Source organism: Mauremys reevesii, linkage group 2, assembly GCF_016161935.1.
Source record: "Mauremys reevesii isolate NIE-2019 linkage group 2, ASM1616193v1, whole genome shotgun sequence".
Lineage (NCBI taxonomy): Eukaryota > Metazoa > Chordata > Testudines > Geoemydidae > Mauremys > Mauremys reevesii.
Genome location: NC_052624.1, coordinates 150,518,581 through 150,539,022, shown reverse-complemented (window position 1 = coordinate 150,539,022; position 20,442 = coordinate 150,518,581). Strand labels below are relative to the sequence as shown.

The 20,442-nt window shown below is 49.9% G+C and overlaps 1 protein-coding gene across 2 annotated transcripts in view; it reads left to right on the top strand.

The window, feature by feature from the left end:
- The first annotated feature begins 3,083 nt into the window (after positions 1-3,083).
- ARHGAP25 (Rho GTPase activating protein 25) overlaps positions 3,084-20,442 on the top strand; it is a 47,351-nt gene continuing 29,992 nt past the window's right edge. The window contains exon 1 of one of the 2 annotated variants that reach the window (XM_039526321.1): positions 3,084-3,572. In XM_039526321.1, coding sequence (XP_039382255.1) covers positions 3,512-3,572 — 61 coding nt within the window. In that variant the 5' untranslated portion in view covers positions 3,084-3,511. The remainder of the gene's footprint in view (positions 3,573-20,442) is intronic. The other variant, XM_039526322.1, reaches the window with a different exon arrangement.

Below are 20,442 nucleotides of genomic sequence, written 5' to 3'. Positions count from 1 at the left end.
TGAGGTTTACAGGGAGTTGTTATTCTACAATTTCTATTCCTGATTGAGTGATTAACTCCATATGTGGATGCTCTTAATCCAGATTATCTTAATCCACTTTCTATTCTGAATTATCTTAATCTGTTTTGGAAGTGGATTAGGATAACTCTGAAAAAGTGTGTCCACACATGGCGTTAATCAGAAATAGTTAATCCACTTTAAATTCACATTTTACCTTATTCCCGATTGTCTTTCATGTGTAACAAGCCCTTAGCATCTTCAATTCAAGGAGCACAATCTCTACATCACAAAACCCACCACAATGTGGCATCTTCCTTGCATTGCCTCAAGGATTGAGCATAAATGTCCCGTCACCCAGAGCCCTGCTGTGTCCACTGTCTTGCTATGTACTTTTTGTATATTTCATTTGATAGCCTGAATATCTGTGTTCTGAGCCCAACTGTGGAGGATGTTTGGGCAACACTGAGTCAGAATTGGGGATATGTATGGAGCTCAATGAGACAGTCGCTTATCAGCCTGCACAGCACAGGGTGGTAGGAGCAGAACCACGCCTTGTATGTGGGTACAGACATTTCCGTGGTGTGATGCCTGATGTTATGGTAATATGCTGCACTTTACCTACCGTGAGCTCACTGCACCCCAGATACACGCTTCTGAAATGCATTGCCCTTGAACAATGAGTTGTAACAGGAAACACAGCCCATGCCTGCTTTCATTGCATTGTGCTCATGGCCTGGCTCTTCCTCCTAGTCAAGGCAACTTCCCTCTGTCCCTGCCTCAGGGGGCTCCCAGTATGTGCACTGATGTTTGGCCATGAAATGATTGCTCTACATTACCATATGTTTGACAAGCTGTTTCTTAACTGATAGGTCTGGGAGGTGGTGAATTTGCTTTTCCTTTTTTATACTGCAATGGATCTCTTTACACAGAGGTGAAGCACAGTGCTTCAGGAATGCTCGGTGAGCCTTTCAAAGTGAACAAAGTCTCCTAGGGTATGGCTACACTGGCTAGTTGCAGCGCTGGAAAGCCTCCACCAGCGCTGCAATTAGTAAGTGGCCACACCTGCAGGGCACTTCCAGTGCTGCAACTCCCTGGGCTGCAGCGCTGGCCGTACACCTCACTCAGCATGGGGAATAAGGATTCCAGCGCTGGTGCTGCAGCACTGGTCATCAAGTGTGGCCACACACCAGCGCTGTGATTGGCCTCCAGGGTATAAGGATGTATCCCAGAATGCTTTTATAAATTACTCTCTTTGTTTTGTTATGCAGCCTCTCTTTGTTTTGTTATGAACGAGCTCCGCGCGGAGCTCCGTTGCCGCTGCTGCTTATCTAAAAAACAAACAGAGCTCCTGTTTGCTGTGATCATCTGTACCTGGCTGTAAACAATCAAATGAGAGGCAGGCAGGGAGCAAATGAAACAGCGGGGAGTCGTGTTGGCTGCAGGCTGTTTGCAATTAAGAGTTAAGACTAAGGGGTCGGAAACATGTTCTGATTTTTCAAGGCAGGAAGCTAAACACACAGTGTTGGCTCCAAAAATCCACTCTCTCTCTCCCCCCGCTCCCTGTCACACTAGACCCCACTCCACCCCCCTCTTTTGAAACGCACGTTGCAGCCACTTGAACGCTGGGATAGCTGCCCATAATGCATCACTCCCAACAGCGCTGCAAATGTGGCCACACACCAGCGCTGGTAGCTGTGAGTGTGGCCACACACCAGTGCTGGCCCTGCACAGCTGGATGACCAGCTCTGCAAACTACCAGTGCTGCAAACCGTAAGTGTAGCCATACCCCTAGTCTCCCTGCAAATAATGATGCTTTGCACTGAAGTATTGGTATGAATTGGTTAATGCACATCACTGACCTCTGCTGGATGGAATCAGAACTGCAAGGATGTGTCTCAGAGACCCCGCACTGCTCACAGCTAAATGCCTATTTAGCTCCCGTGGAGGATCTTGGAGCTGGAGGCTCTAGGGTCTGACTCAGCTGCACTACATGAAAGAATGAGCAGGATCAAGACAGCTGTGAAATCCTAAATGGCGACCGATTCCCTTTCCACGTGGTGCTGTCCATGTGACGCTCCCGCTAATAGTTGGTACTGACCCCATTTTGCAGAAGGAAGGAGTGAGGCACCGAACGGTGAAGTGACTTTCCCCAGGCCACATGTTGAGTCAGGGGCTGAGTCAGGTAGAGAACCCAGTGGTGGAATCCTGGCCCTGCCAAAATCAATGGGAGTTTTTGTTATTGATTTAAATGGGGACATGATTTAATCTCTAGACCCCTGCTCTAAACATTGGCTAATGCTGCGCGCTTGTAATCATAACCAGCCCGCCCTCCGAGTAATTCACATTCGCCCGCAGCAGAGCGCATTGCTCCAAAGTCTGCTCAGGAGTAGGAGTTCCATCGGCCATCCACCTCACACCCTCCAGGACAGTGTTTTGGCTTTCACTGCTGTATGTCCCCTGCTCCCTCACTCCCCGACCCCCTCACTTCACAGGCAGTGCAGCAGACAGTGCTTAAATTGTAACGAAAGAGGTGCCAGAGGTCAAGCAATTTTTTTACGTTCATACCTGATGCAGCAAGCCAGAGGTGCCAGGGCTATGAATTGCCAAGCCTAGGGGTGCTGGTGCTCAGCGCTGGCAAATATTAAGCACTGGGGGCAGGCCTTAGTGTGCTGCAGCGTGCACGAGGTCTGGGTGAGTAGAGCCAGCTTCACCAGTGCCCTGCACCTAGTGCATTTGTCTGCACTAGTGCAAAGTGTGTGCAAACACTGCTGTTCTGATCTGGCACCATCCTACGCCCATTTTGCATGTATGTCTATGCATGTATGATTCAAGGTGCCAAGCAACTGCAAATCAACCCTTGTGTCTTTGGAAAAAATGCAGTTTTCCAGGCCAGGCACAGCTATTACCTACATACTTGCCCAGCCAAGCTGACCTGCCTATGAGCTAGTTGGTAAAACTGCAGCAGGTCACCACAGCAGCCAGTCTGCTCTTAAGTCTAACATTTCCCGAAACTGAATGCTGGGCTATACCCCTCCACCACGAGGCAAACGCTCAGTCTTTTTGAGCGCATCAACTGAACAGAAAGGACACCCACTTCCTCAAATGCAAAGAAAACAAACCCAGAAGCTATGCTATTTATCAGTGCTTTTCAGTGAAGCCAGGGGCTGGTGGATGAAATGCAGCCGTAACTTCAGCTTCTGTGAATTAAAGTGTGACTGAGGTATTACCAAAGCGGGACCTGCAAAAGCACCAACCAAGAGGCTTATGGTGCATCTGGAAAGCAAAAGAGAAAGCTTTGCAAAAAAGAAGATAGAAAAGTACTTTTATGGGGTTGCTTACAGCCGAGCCCAGGAGGAAGTGCATTGGCAAATCAACCTCAAGCGAGGCTTCATTTTTCAAGCGAGCTCTGGAGGGAATCAAAACAGGGCCCGGGATTAGAAGAAGTGTCACAGTACAGAGACGCTTGGAAAAATAGCCACATTTAAAAAGCAAAATAAAACCTTGGTTCAAAATGTCCCTCAAGCTGCCGCGGAATTGGGATTTCAACCTGAAACTGGATGCTGCAAAAATAGGTACTGTTATTTTTTTACACCCTTAAATTCCTGCCTGAATCAGGGGCCTGTCTGGCCAATGGATCTGATAAAGTGACTTCAGCCTCTGTGCCCACAGTGGGCCAGGTCCTCGGCTGGAGTATATCAGTATGGCTCTGTGGGTGTTAATTCATGCTGCTTTACATCAGCTGGGGATCTGGAGGGCTTTAGGGCAAAGCAACGTGGTAGCATGAGATCAGAGACGTTTGAGCGTGTTTCTTAAAGTCGCCTTTGCTTGGATTCAGAGGGGTTGGCAACAGTGTTGTGCTTTCATTCTCTGAAGCCTGGTGCTTTCTAGACTGCTGACCAAATGAAGGCTAATGATGATGGCCCACTAGTGTGATCTGGTTATTACAGGACTGAGAATGAGGAAACCTGACCTCTGACACTGACTCAATTGATGCATGACCTTGGGCAAGTCACTTAGGCCAGAATTTTCAGACGGGCTCAGCATCCACATTCAATGCTAAGCACTCAAAAATCTGTCCCTGAGCTCTTCTGAAAATCTAGCTCTGTATTTCTCGGTGGCTTGGTTCCCCATCTGTACAATGGGGTTAACGATATCAGAATCCTTGGTTACCCCAAGAGAAGGGAGTCAACCATTTTAGCAAGTGGGCCATTTAGCAGGTATGTTTTACTCTGTTCTAGGTGTGTGGGTTACATACTTCTCCTAACTGATGAACCACATCCCAAACTTCAGAGACTTCCCAGTTGAAATCCCAGACGAGCTGCCACTTGTAACACCAACAGACCCCAGGGGGCGGGATTGATCCTGGGACCTCTAGAGCTTAGTGCATGAGCTAAAAAGCCAACTGGCTGTTAGTTAAGGCTGTAGAGCTATATCTATCTATCTATCTAATGGCCCTGAGACCACTTTATATATATATATATATATATATATATATATATATATATATATATATATATATATATATATATATATATATATATATATATATAAAAAAATAAAAAAGTGGTCTCAGGGTCATTAGATGGGATGGAACACCACACCCAGAAGGTGTGTGGGTTACATGTTCAGATCAGTTCGGCCTATTAAAGCACAGAGGTTGCTACAAATTCAGTATCAGATTCTGATTTGGATACAGCTGCTCAGATACTACACTGATGGACACAGTATAAATACCCAGACAGACAGGTAGCTAGATACATTCCATCTCTTCCAGATAAAGACTGGGTTGTTTGGATTCAGGGGTTTGGTTCAGACCCTTCCCTATATTGCTGGAAAGGTCATTTCTCCTTGATTTGCAGTAAGACCGTTTGATTGTTGAGTTTGATGTCATGATATTTTAGACATCCTTTATATACCCAGACCTGAAAAGAAATTAGAGTGACACACTAGATGTTCTTCTCACTGATTACAAATCTGAATGATCTATTGGAAAACAGACCTGGCTAGCGGGGACCAAATAGCATTGTTTCCTTCGGGGATGCTCTGCATTGTGGAAGGTGGGTTGAGGATGCATACAGAACTGTACCCCCTCAGCTGCCTGTACAAACCAGAGTCAGAATGAAAGTAAGAGAAGAAAAAGGGTCCCACGCCCAGAGGAAACAGTGACTCTGCGTTGGGTTTGTTGACCCACTTGCCTGTGTTACCAGCCGCCTCTGATGAATGATCAAAGAGTTCCTTCATACAGAGAGGCCTATGCAGTGCGGCACCCTTATTAGGTAATCTCCTGTTTTAAGGGACCTCCCCAAATCTGACATCTGGTAAGCTCAGTTCGGCTCCACCTTTATTAGAAGGTCACCTCCATTAAGGAACCAGTTTTTTCCGGTCCCATTGAGAGTTTGTGCTAAGGGACTCACCTGTCATTGGCTCTGAAGATGTGGGTCAGGGCTGGCACAAGGCTGAGACATTTAAAGGTGGCAGTGGCTCTTTATGGGGGTCACCAGGGTTGCAGCTAATGCTGTGAATGAATTCACATGGCTCTGCTGGCTAAAATCAGTGCCCCCAGCCCCACTAGGGGCTTCAGAATATAGGACATAGGACTGGAAGGGACCTTCTGGGTCACTGAGTCCACTCTCCTGCTATGGCAGACAACAGCATCCTATAATCCAGCTCACAAACTAGCTGTTTTCCCCCACTGCTCCTGTTCGAAGGCGTGGAGTCTGGGTCTTCTGAAAGAGAGAGTTATTAGCTATTGTTTGTCTCCCAGCACCTTGGTGCCTCAGGTGTGGCCCTAGACCCCACTGCGCTAGGTGCTGTACAAACCCAGAGCAAAATAAATGAATTGCTGTTGGAATTTGCCAGGGATAAAAGTCTGCCTTGAGTCTGCTTTGCCCTAACCTGGCGGTCCTAAGGAGAGGCAGCAGTTTGAGGACCTCACATGATGGAACAGGCTTTTTGGAGACCCTGCTGATCTAGCATGTTGACAGTCCCCGTTTAGTTTCCCTGTGATCACTCCTTATGTTTCTATTTACCTGCTCTGCTCAGTTTACACAGCAGCTCTGGTTGAGTCACTGTGGCATTTAGCTCACATGATCTAGTGGTCTGAGCACAAGACTCAGATGCCTCTTATTCCTGAGGGCCATTCCCAGCTCTGACACTGACTCCATTTGTGAGCCGGGGTTCAGTCACTTTGCCTTTCAGGGCCTCAGTTTCCCCATCTACAAAATGGGGCAAGTGATAAACCTTTGTCTCCTGGGATGGAGTGAGGGGAGACGTTGCGTAGGGTGCTTTGAACATTCAAATGTCATGGGCAATGGGTGTGCAGCAGATCACTTGGTAAGTGCACAAGTGTGCTACAGGCTCCCCGCAAAGGGGTGAATTCCACACAACAGCTGTTACATCACACCCTTGATTTCCCCTGAGCTGAAGGATGATCTGGTCTCTACTGTGCTGGGCTTGAATCTGAAAGCTGCTCCATCCTGCCCCCCCTGGGTCTCTTGCACATTAGGTGGTCTGTCTTCGCTGCACAGTTAACTCGGGCTCTTACCTGTGTGTTGCCTCTGAGCCCCTCCTTTCACAGAAAAAAAACACCTCACCTGAGCTTAGCAGTGCTAGCTGGTCTGACTGGGGGTATAGGCTAGATCCTGGGGGCCTTAGTCATTTGGGCTGGAACCTGCCACTTTGCGATGAGGACGCAGGCTAATCCAGTGAAGTGCTCATAGTCTCCTAGTGCCTTCCCACAATTCCCCTCCTGTGCCCAGAAGGACAGACAAGTTCTCCCACAGTTCACTGGGAAAGAACCACCATGCGGCTCAGCTCACTGCAGCCCAAAGACCCCAGGGAGACAGCCCCCAAAGTCCTTAGCGACACTCACGGAGGAGCACAACAGCGGGAAAGATGCAATGAGTCAGCCAGGGCTTTGCAGTGCCGCTGGGCTAGGCTAACCTGAGGCCAGTCGGCTGGGTTAATGCTGCAGTGCAGGCCTACTCTCCTTGCTTGAGAGGTGTGTAACATACTTGCTGTGTGCATTTGGAGCAACAGGAAACGACTTCATAACTTGCAGACGTTACTCTGCCCACCATACGAGCAGAGTGAGGGATGGGTACAGAAGGCCTTGTGAAACTGGCTTCCAGCACTTAGCTGCTGCTAGTGCCACTCCACTCCTGTTCTCCAGTGTTATTCCCTCCGCACCCTGCACCTCCCATCTCAGCCGATGGCTGTACTCGCCTTCAGGAGCCAAATTGCCTCTTCTCTGGTGGAAACTGGGGGCCGATATTTACAGCAGGGCCTTTGCAAATCTGAGAGACTGGGCTCAAATCCTGCACTTCCTTAGTCAGGACAAAAGCCTGTTGACTTCAGTGGGATCAGGATTTGGCTCTATATCTGGTTGCCACCCACCTCCAAAATATAAAGCATTAGTCACGAAAAAACAAAAGCAGAGGGGCCAGAAATGTGGGAGAAGCTCCTATGATACCGGAGTGCAAGGTCACACCTCACAGGAGACACCTTCTTGGAGAGTGCAGCTCCCTGCCCCAGTTGCCTCTGCCCGTGTGATGCCACCTCCCCATCCGTGTGACCCTGTGACTATGCGTGTGAGGGCATGCCGGCCGGGTGCAGCAGAGGCATGTTTCAAAATGGTGTTGTCCAATACCGGATTACACCATGTTCCAGTTTTGTCTTCGTATCAGATGGGGGACAAACCTAAGAAAGGCAGGACTGTCTGGTTTAAAAAAAATCGGATGGATGACCTGCCCAGTGATTTACCTGCCCAGGGATGTACTGGTAGCAAAAAGAAGTGGTTAAACTACCCAGAACTGAACTCCATATTTCCCCAATGAGACGTGGGTAAACTCCACTTACCCACATTTACCCTCGACTGCCCTATTGGTCCTGCCTACATCCTAATTTCAGCTCACGTCTCTCTTAGCTTCAAGCAGGGATGTGATTGTTGTCATTTTCTATAGCTAATGGAGAGAGATGGATTTTTTCTTCTAAGCCTTAGGAGGGAAACACCTAGACTCCAGGAACCACAGACTGAAACCCCAGCAGGTTCCATTTAGCCCATACTCGGCCCTTTGGATTGGGTTACAAATATATAAAAAGTTATTATAAAGAGAACAATGATCAGTTGTTCTCCATTTCCACCAAAGGAGTCATTTTGCAGCATGGGAGAGTTAGGTTAGATATTAGGAAAAACTTTCTAATCACAAGGATAGTTAAACGCTGGAATAGCTTATCAAGGGAGGTTGTGGCATCCCCGCCAATAGAGGTTTTTAAGAATAGGTTAGACAAACACCTGCAGGGATGGTTTAAGTTCACTTGGTCTTGCCTCAGTGTAGGGGAATGGCTTAGATGACGTCTACATTCCTATTATTCCATGAAACTGTATGAAATTCAGAAGATAAGAACATAAGAAAGGCCGTACCGGGTCAGACCAAAGGTCCATCTAGCCCAGTATCTGTCTACCGACAGTGGCCAATGCCAGGTGCCCCTGAGGGAGTGAACCTAACAGGCAATGATCAAGTGATCTCTCTCCTGCCATCCATCTCCATCCTCTGACGAACAGAGGCTAGGGACACCATTCTTACCCATCCTGGCTAATAGCCATTTATGGACTTAGCCACCATGAATTTATCCAGTCCCCTTTTAAACATTGTTATAGTCCTAGCCTTCACAACCTCCTCAGGTAAGGAGTTCCACAAGTTGACTGTGTGCTGCATGAAGAAGAACTTCCTTTTATTTGTTTTAAACCTGCTGCCTATTAATTTCATTTGGTGACCCCTAGTTCTTGTATTATGGGAATAAGTAAATAACTTTTCCTTATCCACTTTCTCATCATCACTCATGATTTTATATACCTCTATCATGTCCCCCCTTAGTCTTCTCTTTTCCAAACTGAAGAGTCCTAGCCTCTTTAATCTTTCCTCATATGGGACCCTCTCTAAACCCCTAATCATTTTAGTTGCTCTTTTCTGAACCTTTTCTAGTGCTAGAATATCTTTTTTGAGGTGAGGAGACCACATCTGTACACAGTATTCGAGATGTGGGTGTACCATGGATTTATATAAGGGCAATAATATATTCTCAGTCTTATTCTCTATCCCCTTTTTAATGATTCCTAACATCCTGTTTTGCTTTTTTGACGGCCTCTGCACACTGCGTGGACATCTTCAGAGAACTCTCCACGATAACTCCAAGATCTTTTTCCTGACTCGTTGTAGCTAAATTAGCCCCCATCATGTTGTATGTATAGTTGGGGTTATTTTTCCAATTATAACTAGAACTGGTTGAAAAAAACAAAACAAAAAAACCCACAAAAAAACCAAATTGTTTTTGCCAAGAATTTCAATTAAAGCTTTGCATGGTACCAAGTATCAGGGGGTAGCAATGTTAGTCAGTATCCACAAAAACAATGAGGAGTCTGGTGGCACCTTAAAGACTAAGTATCTAACACTGGACTCCTCATCATTTTAATTAAAGCTTTGTTTGTTTTTATTGAAATATCTTGATTTTTTGTTGAAAATCCTAAATCTGAAACATTTTGGGTTTTCAGGTTTTTATTTTTTTCAATGTCAAGGAAAATGGATGTTTTCAGCAGAAGTAGTACCAGGAACTTTTATTGACTGATAGATGATAGATATTCTTACTAAACCAGCCCAAAACTGATTGGGAATTGTTGCATTCTAAAGTCTTACCTACACAGAAAAGTTGAACTGAAATAACGATGCTGTTAGAGTGCTTTTTATGGGAAGGATGGCAGCTTTTTATTTTATGCACCTCCCAAGTAACCCCTAAAAACCATGCTGGAGATGGGTGTAGCCCTGACTTGGGAGGAAGAGTGCCATCTACTGACTCAGCAACATCACTTTTTAAGTGGTTCAGTCGTGCAGTTTAAAAGAGTATAAATGAGCTTAAAACAGTATAGCTTATTCTTGTACAGGAAGGGGAACAATCTATACTACCACTATGCGGCAGCTGAATGCTTGCATAACAGTATCCACACTGTAGTGGTAAAAACTCACATCCATAATCACCATATTTTAGGGTTGCCAACACTGTATTTACTATTACTATTTTCTTAGCAGCCCCACCACACCCCTCCTCCCAATAGGGTGACCAGATGTCCCAGTTTTATAGGGACAGTCCCAATTTTTGGGTCTTTTTCTTATACAGGCTCCTATTACACCCACTCCCGTCCTGATTTTTCACATTTGCTGTCTGGTCTCCCTACCTCTTAATATTATCAACATCAATAATAATCATCATCATAATAAGTGGTACTCACCTACATTCCCCAGGGGTATTTCTTGCTGCTTTTTGCAGTACTCAGCAACTTGTTGTACAGAGATGAAAAAATAAGGGACGTGCCTTGTAATAAGCAGGACCGACTCCAGGCACCAGCATTCCAAGCTGGTGCTTGGGGCGGCAATCTGTAAGGGGCGGCAGTCCCTATTGTTTTGCCCCCCAAGCAGCACGCCGAAACGCCGCCGCGTACAGCGGGGGCAGTCCATGTGCCCTTAGGGCAGCACACGCATTTCCGCGGTGGCGGCAATTTGGCGGCAGCTTCTATGTTTAGCTGCCTGGCGGCTTCAGCTAAACATAGAAGCTGCCACCGAATTGCCGCCGGCGGAGAAACGCGCCTGCCACCCTAAGGGCACGTGGACTCCCCCTGCTGTTCGCGGCGGCAATTGGTGCGCTGCTTGGGGCCGCGAAAACTGTAGAGCCGGCCCTGGTAATAAGGGACTGTTGGCAGGGGTGGCTCTAGCCATTTTGCCGCCCCATGCACGGCGGCACACCGCGGGGGGGGGCGCTCTGCCGGTTGCCGGTCCCGTGGCTCTGGTGGACCTCCCGCAGACGTGCCTGTGGATGCTCCACTGAAGCCGCAGGACCAGCGGACCCTCCGCAGGCACGTCTGCGGAGGGTCCACCGGAGCCGCCTGCTGCCCTCCCGGCGACCGGCAGAGCGCCCTGCACGGCATGCCGCCCCAAGCACGCGCTTGGCATGCTGGGGCCTGGAGCCGCCCCTGACTGTTGGCAACCCTACCATATTGATACCAAGCATATATCAAATTTGCAACGGTACAAAAATCTGGCCACTTCCCTGTCAGTTTCTTCAACAGCCAGCAGAGGGCGCTCTGTAGTTGTGTTTCCATTTTCATGGGGCGGGAGGCATTGTGGCAGCCTCTCTGTTCTGTACAAAGCAGGACTTTAAATGAGCACATGTAATAAGGAGCTGTATGGCCAGTTTGTGGGTTTGTCACTGAAGGCAAGTTACTTAGGGGGAATGACATGCAGCCGTTGCTTATGAATGCGCAGCAGCAACTCTGGCCAGGAAGTTGGTGCTGAATGCAAAGGAGAAGCCTGGCTCACTAAAACCACGCAGGTGGAATTTTAGGCAGCCAAGAGGCAACACCCCCAAATTGAATAGGATCAGGGCAGCGGGTTTAACACCCCATTTTGTGCAGAGCTTCCTTTACTTTTTACTGGAACCAAGGCAGCTCAGCCACCTGCAGAGTAACCCCGCAATCACCAGGGGCGGCTTCAGACCCCAGCACGCCAAGCGCGTGCTTGGGGCGGCATGCTGCGGGGGGCGCTCTGCCGGTCGCTGGGAGGGCAGCAGGCGGCTCCGGTGGACCTCCCGCAGGCGTGCCTGCGGAGGGTCTGCTGGTCCCGCGTGGCTTCTCTGGAGCTGTGGGACCAGCGGACCCTCCGCAGGCACGCCTGCGGGAGGTCCACCGGAGCCGCGGGACCAGCGACCGGCAGAGCGCCCCCGATGGCATGCCGCTGTGCTTGGGGCGGCGAAATGTCTAGAGCTGCCCCTGGCAATCACTCTGCTGGGGCAATAGGCTTTGCCCTCAGTCAGGAGGAAGAGCGCCACCATGGCTTGCAGCACATCTCCCAGGCATGTGTCAGAGGGCGGAGGGCTGAGTGAAGAGGCAGCACTGAACAGGCAGGGTGCATGTGGACACGGCCCATCGTTTCCTAGCTGGAGGTGCAGCCAGGGTGTTTAGAGGGAAACAGTCAAAATCAGAAGCATTTAACAAAAGGAAGCTACTCAGAATGTGCCAAGCTCTCAGTTGTTATCAGCTTCCTGTTCCGCAACAGCGGCCAAAAGAGGGCTGGGCCGAACCGTTACCAGCCCACCCGCTGAGACCATCCAGAGAAGCAGAGGCAAAGGTGCCCGGGCACCGGCAATTCAAAGCACAGGAACGGAAATGGGTTGAAGGTGAAAGCTTTAAACAGGCTTTGTTCACAAACCTGAGAGGGCCTTTCTGCACACGGGGACTGGGCTCCAAGCTTGTGAAAGCGGGAACCCACAGAGCTGTGGTTTCTGGCCTGAAACCTGCTAAGGGAGTCAGTCTTATGCATGGCTCTGCATATAGAGTGAATTACAGAAGACTCTCCATTGTGTTAAGTCCCCTACTGGCATAGAGGGGCCTTAAAGGGGGCAAAAACAGGCCCAAGAAATACTCCCAGCCAGGGAGCTCCCAACACCAGCTGTGCTCCCAGATCCCAGGGTTGGAGCCATGTCGGGGGTTGGCGGATGGTGTGGGGTGACCAGGCTGGGCTGTGGTCGGAGTACGCTGCATTCCAGATACTCTTTGCTTCCTAAAGCCCACTAGGGGAAATGGAGTGTAAGTGAGAGTAGCCCTGATGCTGGCCCCAAACTGCCCCAGAATACAGGAACACACAACTTAAATCCTTGACCTGAGAGCAGGGACAGTCCAACTGAGCATCAGCGCCAGGCCCTGGACAGAGCTTTGGGGTCAGGGATGATTGGCCCCGCCTCCTTTAGAAGTGCAAATGTGTTTTCACAGCCTGGTTGAGACACACCCTTCTGAGCTGCCTGCAGTGCTGTGTCCACCTTGCTGCTTTCCCCACAGCATAGCCACATGCAACCCACACTCCATCCCACCTGCTACCCAGACTGTTTGTAATCACTGCAAGCTAGGAAAGCTAGTCCATAATGCCTCAGCAGGGGACAGAAGGCCTGCAGGGCAGACACAGAGAGCCGTGCCTGTAGCACACAGGGCACTGCTTTCCCCTACAGCACAGCTATTTGGGCGGCAGCAGCAGGACCAGACAACCCTCTCCCACAGGCAAACAACTATGTCACAGCCCAGGCCCAGGCCACTGGTATGGACACATGTCCTGTTATAGTTACAATAGGGTAGAGGAATTGGGTGGTATCCCTTTAAATAGTTTGGGAGCCCTCTACTTTGGGGCCTGTCTGTAGGGTGACCAGTTGTCCTGATTTTATAGGGACAGTCCTGATATTTGGGGCTTTTTCTTATATAGGTGCCAATTACCCCCCACCTCCTGTCCAGAACCTAACAGAGCTGCAGTGGCTGTGTGTATCTGTATGCCTTCTATGTTTATATGGAGCCAGTAAACAGTTATTTGGGACCCACATTAGCTGTGTGGTTTCATCATCTTAGTGCTGTGTAGAGACCAAAGGCACAATAGTTACTAACCAGGTACTCGGCATGTTGTAAGTGGGTGTGAAGCCGGTTTGCAGCCAGTCAATGCTGCTGACTGGCTACCAGTTCAGAGAATTTGTAGCATAGAAAGGGCCTAAAGCTTCCTTGGTTTATGTGTTTTAAAAAAACAAAACCAAAAACCAAAAACCAAAACAAACAAGCACAAAAAAAAGAGGAGTCCTTGTGGCACCTTAGAGACTAACACATTTATTTGGGCATAAGCTTTTGCATACTACAGTAGCTCAAGATCAAGACCCCAGCGGGCTAGGGGCAGCACATACACATAGTGAGAGACACTCCCTACCATAAAGGGCATACAGCCTAAATGGACAAGGGGAAAATGACTGACATAACATCACAGCAAGTCAATGGTAGCTCCAGGATTAGAACCCACTTCTGCCGTGCTCCCAGTCCAGTACCCAAGTCACAAGACAACACTGCCTCCCGTTGTGTGAGTCTTGATTGATTTACCCTTATTACAGCTCCGCATGGTTACCTCAGCTACCCCATTCCATTCTGCATCAGACATCAGAAGTGGATAGGGGCTTGTACTGCAAAATTCAGAGACCGGTCTGGATTTTCAGCACCTCTAAAAGCCAAACAAGTTTGGAGCTTGGTGCATGCTACAGCAAGGGAGCAGCTACAAAACCAGGGCCCAAATTCAGGATTCCAACCCCCTTCCCCTCCAACTGCGCTGGTATCATATTTATCTTCATTGGCCGACCAGTAATCACGGTACCTAAACTACTCCTTAAAACCTTAACAAAGAATAGTAGATTAGAGATGGGATCAAAGCAAAACTCTAGCTCAAAGCATGGCCTATTTCCCTAGGCTTTAGCAGCTTAGTGAGGTTGGAGAGGCTTGTAAATATGCTGAGAAAACAGACTGATGCCACTTCCTTTCTATGCACACTAGAATATATATTCCACTGTGGCTAACACATCTCTCCCTGGAGGGGGTGGCGTCTTACAGCTGAACACAGCACTGGCCTGCACTTTGACAGCCTGCTGACAGTATCTACCTCGTTTCAGAGAGAATGGTTCTAAGGCAAGTTACTCACTGACTTGATGATAGAGCTGATGGAGGAAAACAGCTGTTCCCCAGGCCCTGAACTTATTTGCAAATATGTAAACACTGGGAAAGGCATTGGAATGGGATAGGTTTTAGTGCCATATTCCTAGGAGGTGTAAAAAGCACAGAGATTTTCCTACGCTGAGACTTCCAGGTCCTCTGGGGAGTATATAATCTGACCCATCGCCACTTCAATCTTATGCTGCCCACAACCAGAAGAAGAGGCATTCTGTCTGGCTCTTCTTTACAGGTGGGCCCAAAGCAAAACCTGGCTCCATACACACTATACTTTGGGAAGTTAAGATCACAGCTGGCCTCTCTCTCTCGCACATACAGACTAATATGGCTGCTATTCTGAAACCAAACAAAAGCACAACAGCAAGATGCGTAGGGCCTGGGCAGCCAGATTCACCCTGGCAGGGTTCACGTCAGCATGCTAACAATAGCAGTGTAGATGCTGCGGCTCGGGGTGGAGCTGGGGTCTCAGACCCACACGACTGCCCCTTGAGCTGCAGCCAGAGTTGCAATGGCCATGTTGCTATTTTTAGCGTGCTAGCTCGCTTCCAGCTAACACAAGTCTGCGGGGGGGGGGGGGGCAGGTTTGTATAAATGTTGGTGGTGCTCAGAACGGGTCCAAGTTCCACCCTCCCCATGGGGGGGGGGTTGGGGTGTGGGAGGGGCTCAGAGCTGGGGCAGAGTGTTGGGGTGCGTGGGGGGGGTGAGGGCTCTGGCTGGGGATGAGGGGTTTTGGGTGTGAGGGGCTATGGGCTAGGGCAGAGGGTTGGGATCTGGCTCGGGGGGCAGGCTCTGGTGTGGGGCTAGGGATGAGGAGTTTGGGGTGCAGGCAGGCTGCCCCGGGGCTTGGGCCAGAGAGGAGGACTCGCCCCAGCCCTCTCCCCACTGGCAGCAGCGAGCTCCAGGAGACGGCCCCCCCCTCACTCCCCAGGCAGCACCCCCCCCCCCCACCACTGTCACTGCACGTGCTCCTAGGGCCCCCTGTGGTGGGTGACGTGGGAGACGGGGGGCTGCCATCACATGTGCGTCTCCTCCCTCAGCCTGCTGCTGATGCCCTTCCCTTTTGTAGCCAGCAGTGGCCGTGCGGGAGCATGGCAGGCAGGGATGCTCCGTGGGAGGCGCATGTGGGCGGCAGGTGGTACCGGGGGAAGAGACCCAGCCCCCGAACACTGGGGGAGCCTGGCCCCTGTGCCCTGAATATTGCTGGAGCCCGGCGCCAGGGGCCCATATAACTCGCCGCCCCTACAAGCCTGGACATGAGCTGGGAGCCTTGCGGTGTAGACTTACTCCTACAGTCTAACCTCACCCTACTGCAGACTGTGGCTGGGTTTAGCTTGCAAGAGCCATGCATAAAGCCCATCTGACTGCTTCCTCCATGCCCAAAATAAAGGCAGCTCTACCCCTGTGTTGAACTTTGTACAAACAGCCTGGCCTTGGTGAGTCAGGTGACTCTGAAAACCTACAGTGAGTATGGTTGGGTATGGGAGAATCTAGAGCTGCTAATACCACCAGCAATAGTCAGGGGCGGCTCTAGGCATTTTGCCGCCCCAAGCACGGCAGGCAGGCTGCCTTCGGCGGCGTGCTGGTGGAGGGTCCGCTGGTCCCCTGGCTTCAGCGGACCTTCCTCGCGGCGACCGGCAGAGCACCCCCCGTGGCTTGCCGCCCCAAGCACACGCTTGGCGTGCTGGTGCTTGGAGCCGCCCCGGCAATAGTAATACAGCAACCTGGGCCTAAGGGCCAGATATTAAAAAACGCTTAACATACCGGGCACTGCTAAGCATGTTTGAAAATCTGAGCCTTACTCAGCTGCCTAAATGGGACCAAGCTCCATCCCTGCACATTCAACAAAAGTTAGTACCGTATTTTCTGGTGTACAGGGCGACGGGGCGTATAAGACGACCCCCTAATTTTACAGTTAAAATATAGGTTTTGGCCTATATTCGCCCTATAAGACGACCCCCCCTTCCGAGGTGGGGAGCCCAGAGCCTTTTAAATCCCAGCCATGGCGGGGAATCAGAGGGCTCTGGGCTGCCCGCTGCGGCGGGGAGCCCAGAGCCTTTTAAATCCCAGCCGCGGCCGGGAGTCAGAGGGCTCTGGGCTGCCCGCTGCGGCAGGGAGCCCAGAGCCTTTTAAATCCCAGCCGTGGTGGGGAATCAGAGGGCTCTGGGCTGCCCGCTGCGGCGGGGAGCCCAGAGCCTTTTAAATCCCAGCCTCCCGCTGTTTATACCCGGCGTATAAGACGACCCCCGATTTTTGGGGGTTGTTTTTTAATATAGAAAGTCGTCTTATACGCCGGAATATACGGTAGCCTACTAGGGACAGGTCTTTAACAGTGAGACAACATTGTCCTGGCTACGTTGATGATTCTTTAAGTCAGTTACTCAGCCCAGGAAGTTACCTACTGACCATCACTGAAGGCTTTACTGTAATAATTAGACCTGGACAAAAATTTTCAGACCAAACTTTCCCCCCACCACTGTAAAATGCAGATGCAGAGCTGAATCTGAACTGAACTGCAGGGTGTAAAATCCATGAATAACCTGGAACATTTTGAACTGACACATTTTGGGAATTTGTGTCAAATTGCATCAGTCTGAAAAAAAACCACACAAACAAAAAGAAACTCAGAAAAAAAATGGAAACGGTTCATTTTTGACATTTTCCACATGAAAATTTGGCTTTTTCAAATCTAAATGACTTTTGGCATAGAAACATCTTAGGTCCATCCAGAACAATATTTTTCTTTCTGATTATTTGGTTCCATCAGTGAACTGAAAAATCAGGCAGCCATTCTCACTGCTCTAGTGATAATGATGTTTTGCTGTTTTATAGCGCTTTTCACCTGAGGCTCTCCAAGCATTTAACAAATAGTGGACTAAATCCTAAATGCTGGACTAGCATAACTAGAGACTTGTCTACATGATGGGGTAATGTGCTGTATGGGGGTGCACATTTTGAAGTGCACTAATGTTGTGCAGTGTTGCCCGTTAATTGGTCAGTGTAGATCCTGCTGGTGCACACTAAAGGTGCCTTAGTGTGCTTTTCAGACAGCACTATGTTAAAGCACACCAGCAGAGTCTACCTGGCTATAACACTGTTAGGACTCACCACTGCGGCGCCTCCTGCTGGTTGCTCCAGGAATGAGCTCAGTCCAGCTCCGGAGCGTCCTCTGCGGATGGTGTCTTGCCTGCTGTCTGTTCTACTCCGCTGTTTTGGACTTGCATTGCTCCCCCGCTTGGCAGTGCCCTCTTCAGGACATTGCCCTCCGGCAGTGCCCACTACTTTTTTCTCACCCCCCTTCCAGGGGTCACGGCAGTCTTTTGGCTTGCACCCGCCACAGGGGCCAACCACAACCCAAAGTCTAGCCCCTCACTTCCAGGGCAAGTTGCAGTCTGTATTGGCCATGCGTCTCCACGGCCAGGTGCGGTGCAAGGTGGGGGACCCAGGCTCACTTGCTACTCTGGGTCCCGACCCAAGGACTCTCTAGCAGCAGCCTCTCTGTGCCCTCCTCTCCCCTTGTCTGCCTATCGTCCCTGGGCCACTTCCCCTCGGCCCTTGCACCTTCTTGGCCCTTTCTAGCAGGGGCCTGCAGCCTAGCAGGTAACAGGCCAGAGCTCACCCTCCATTCCCCTGAGCCTGTCCAGCACTGCTCTATCTTAGGTACCATCCCTGGGAGCCAGTCCTCCTCCCTGGCTTGGCAGGGAGAGACTCCCCTCTGCTCTGTTGGGCAGTGCCTTATATCTGGGCTGCACCGGCAGCTGCCTCCTGTTTGGCTCCTAACAAGCCTGGCCCTAATTAGCTGCAGGTTTCCACAGCCTCCCTGGTTGCTTCTGCCCCATCCCCTGCTGGCGTGGGCCACCTGTACCACTACCCTGGCCCCGTGTACAACATGTCAGTGCGCTTCAGAAATCAGACCCCAGGGAGCGCATTACCCCCGTGTGGACAGGCCTTCAGAGGAGTGTTCCATTAGTTAGCTACTCCTCACAACCACCTTGCATGGCAGGGTAAATCTAAAATCCCCATTTTACAGATGGGGAATGTGAGGTACAAAGAGGTTAAGTAACTTGTCCCAGTGAAAAGGAGGGCTGGGAAGAGAAGCCAGGAGTCCAGGCTCTCAGTGCATTCGCATGTGGCGTGGGAAGCTCAAGCCGGCATTCAGTTCACATAACAGCGCTCTGTGCAGGTCTTTGTTTTGCTCTGCAATGAGAGTGGACATCTCAGCGGCTCACACCCAAGTAGGGTGACCAGACAGCAAATGTGAAAAATCGGGACGAGGGTGGGAGGGGTAATAGGAACCTATATAACAAAGAGACCTCCCACTGCTATAGCTGTAATGGTGTCAGACTGCACTCGTGCAAATTGTGTCAACACACGGGGTTTGCACTGCTGGCTAAAAACCGATGCGTTCATTTAGATCCATCCCAGCACGGCAATGCCTGTTAGGAGATGGTAGATTTGTAGATTGTACAGAGAGAGGAGATACTGCTGCTGTTACCACTGATGTATCTCGGCTGTTGCTGCTGCATTAGCTACCTTTGCCTCTGAAATAAGGCACACGATGACTATCTAGGGGAATGGGAAGGGTTGTAAAGAGGTCATTAGTCAAGGAGGCCATGCTCATGGGCCAGTAATGGGCTTACTCTGCAACAAGGAAAATTAAAGTTTAATATTAAAGAGGAGTCATAGGATATCAGGGTTGGAAGGGACCTCAGGAGGTATCTAGTCCAACCCCCTGCTCAAAGCAGGACCAACTCCAACTAAATCATCCCAGCCAGGGCTTTGACAAGTCTGACCTTAAAAATCTCTAAGGAGGGAGATTCCATCACCTCCCTAGGTAACCCATTCCAGTGCTTCACCACCCTCCTAGTGAAAAAGTTTTTCCTAATATCCAACCTAGACCTCCCCCACTGCAACTTGAGACCATTGCTCCTTGTTCTGTCCTCTGGTACCACTGAGCTTCCTATTAGAGAATGGACCAATCTGCTGAGGGAGGTATGAGGAATCACCATTACTGGAGATCTGACAGCTACAGTACCACACATGGGCTTGGGATATAATGATGAAAATGATGGGCCTGATTCTTCAGTGCCTGCTGCCTCGTGCAGTCCTTTGTGCCTGTGCAAAGTGAGTATAGCGTTTATTAAAATTTGCAGTACAGTGGGGTCTAGAGACCCCAACTAAGGTCAGGACTCCAGAGCGGTAGGTGCTGTCTATACACGTAGTGTGAGACAGTCCCTAACTTATACTCCAAATGGACAAGACCGACAAAGGGTGGGAGAAAGCAAGTATCATTATCCCCATTGTATAGATGGGGAGCTGAGGAACAGCGAGGTTAAAGTGACTTGCCCCATGTCATATGGGGAAACTGGCAGAGCCAGGAATCTTCTGAGTCCCAGTCCAGTGCCTTAACCATAAGACCATCCCCTTCAATTCCATTGTACCGCCCGAGAGACTGGAGCATTCTGATGTAGTAGCACTCTGCACACAGGATGACCCAAGAGTTAGCCTGGGTGTTGCCCCAACCCCTTCAATCTACACAGAACATCTCACCCGGGCTTGAGGTGAGATGTCAGGCTAGCAGGCATGGCTGAGATTGTAGGCTACATCTTGGGTTTTATTTCAACCCAGGCTTGCAACCTACCTACTTTACAGTGAGAACTCAGGCTGATCCAGCCCAGGTGCTTAGTCTGCCAAACCTATCCCTGCTCCATTTCAGCTACACTTGTACAGCATTGGAACAGAGATATGCCATCCAAGAAATCCATCTCCTGTGCTGCAGTTGGCCAGAAGCTGATATACCTGCCTTCTGGTGTGGTGTGGTGTGATGTCAGTAAGACCCGCACGAGCGTTACTGTAGGAAGGACAGATGAGACAATACC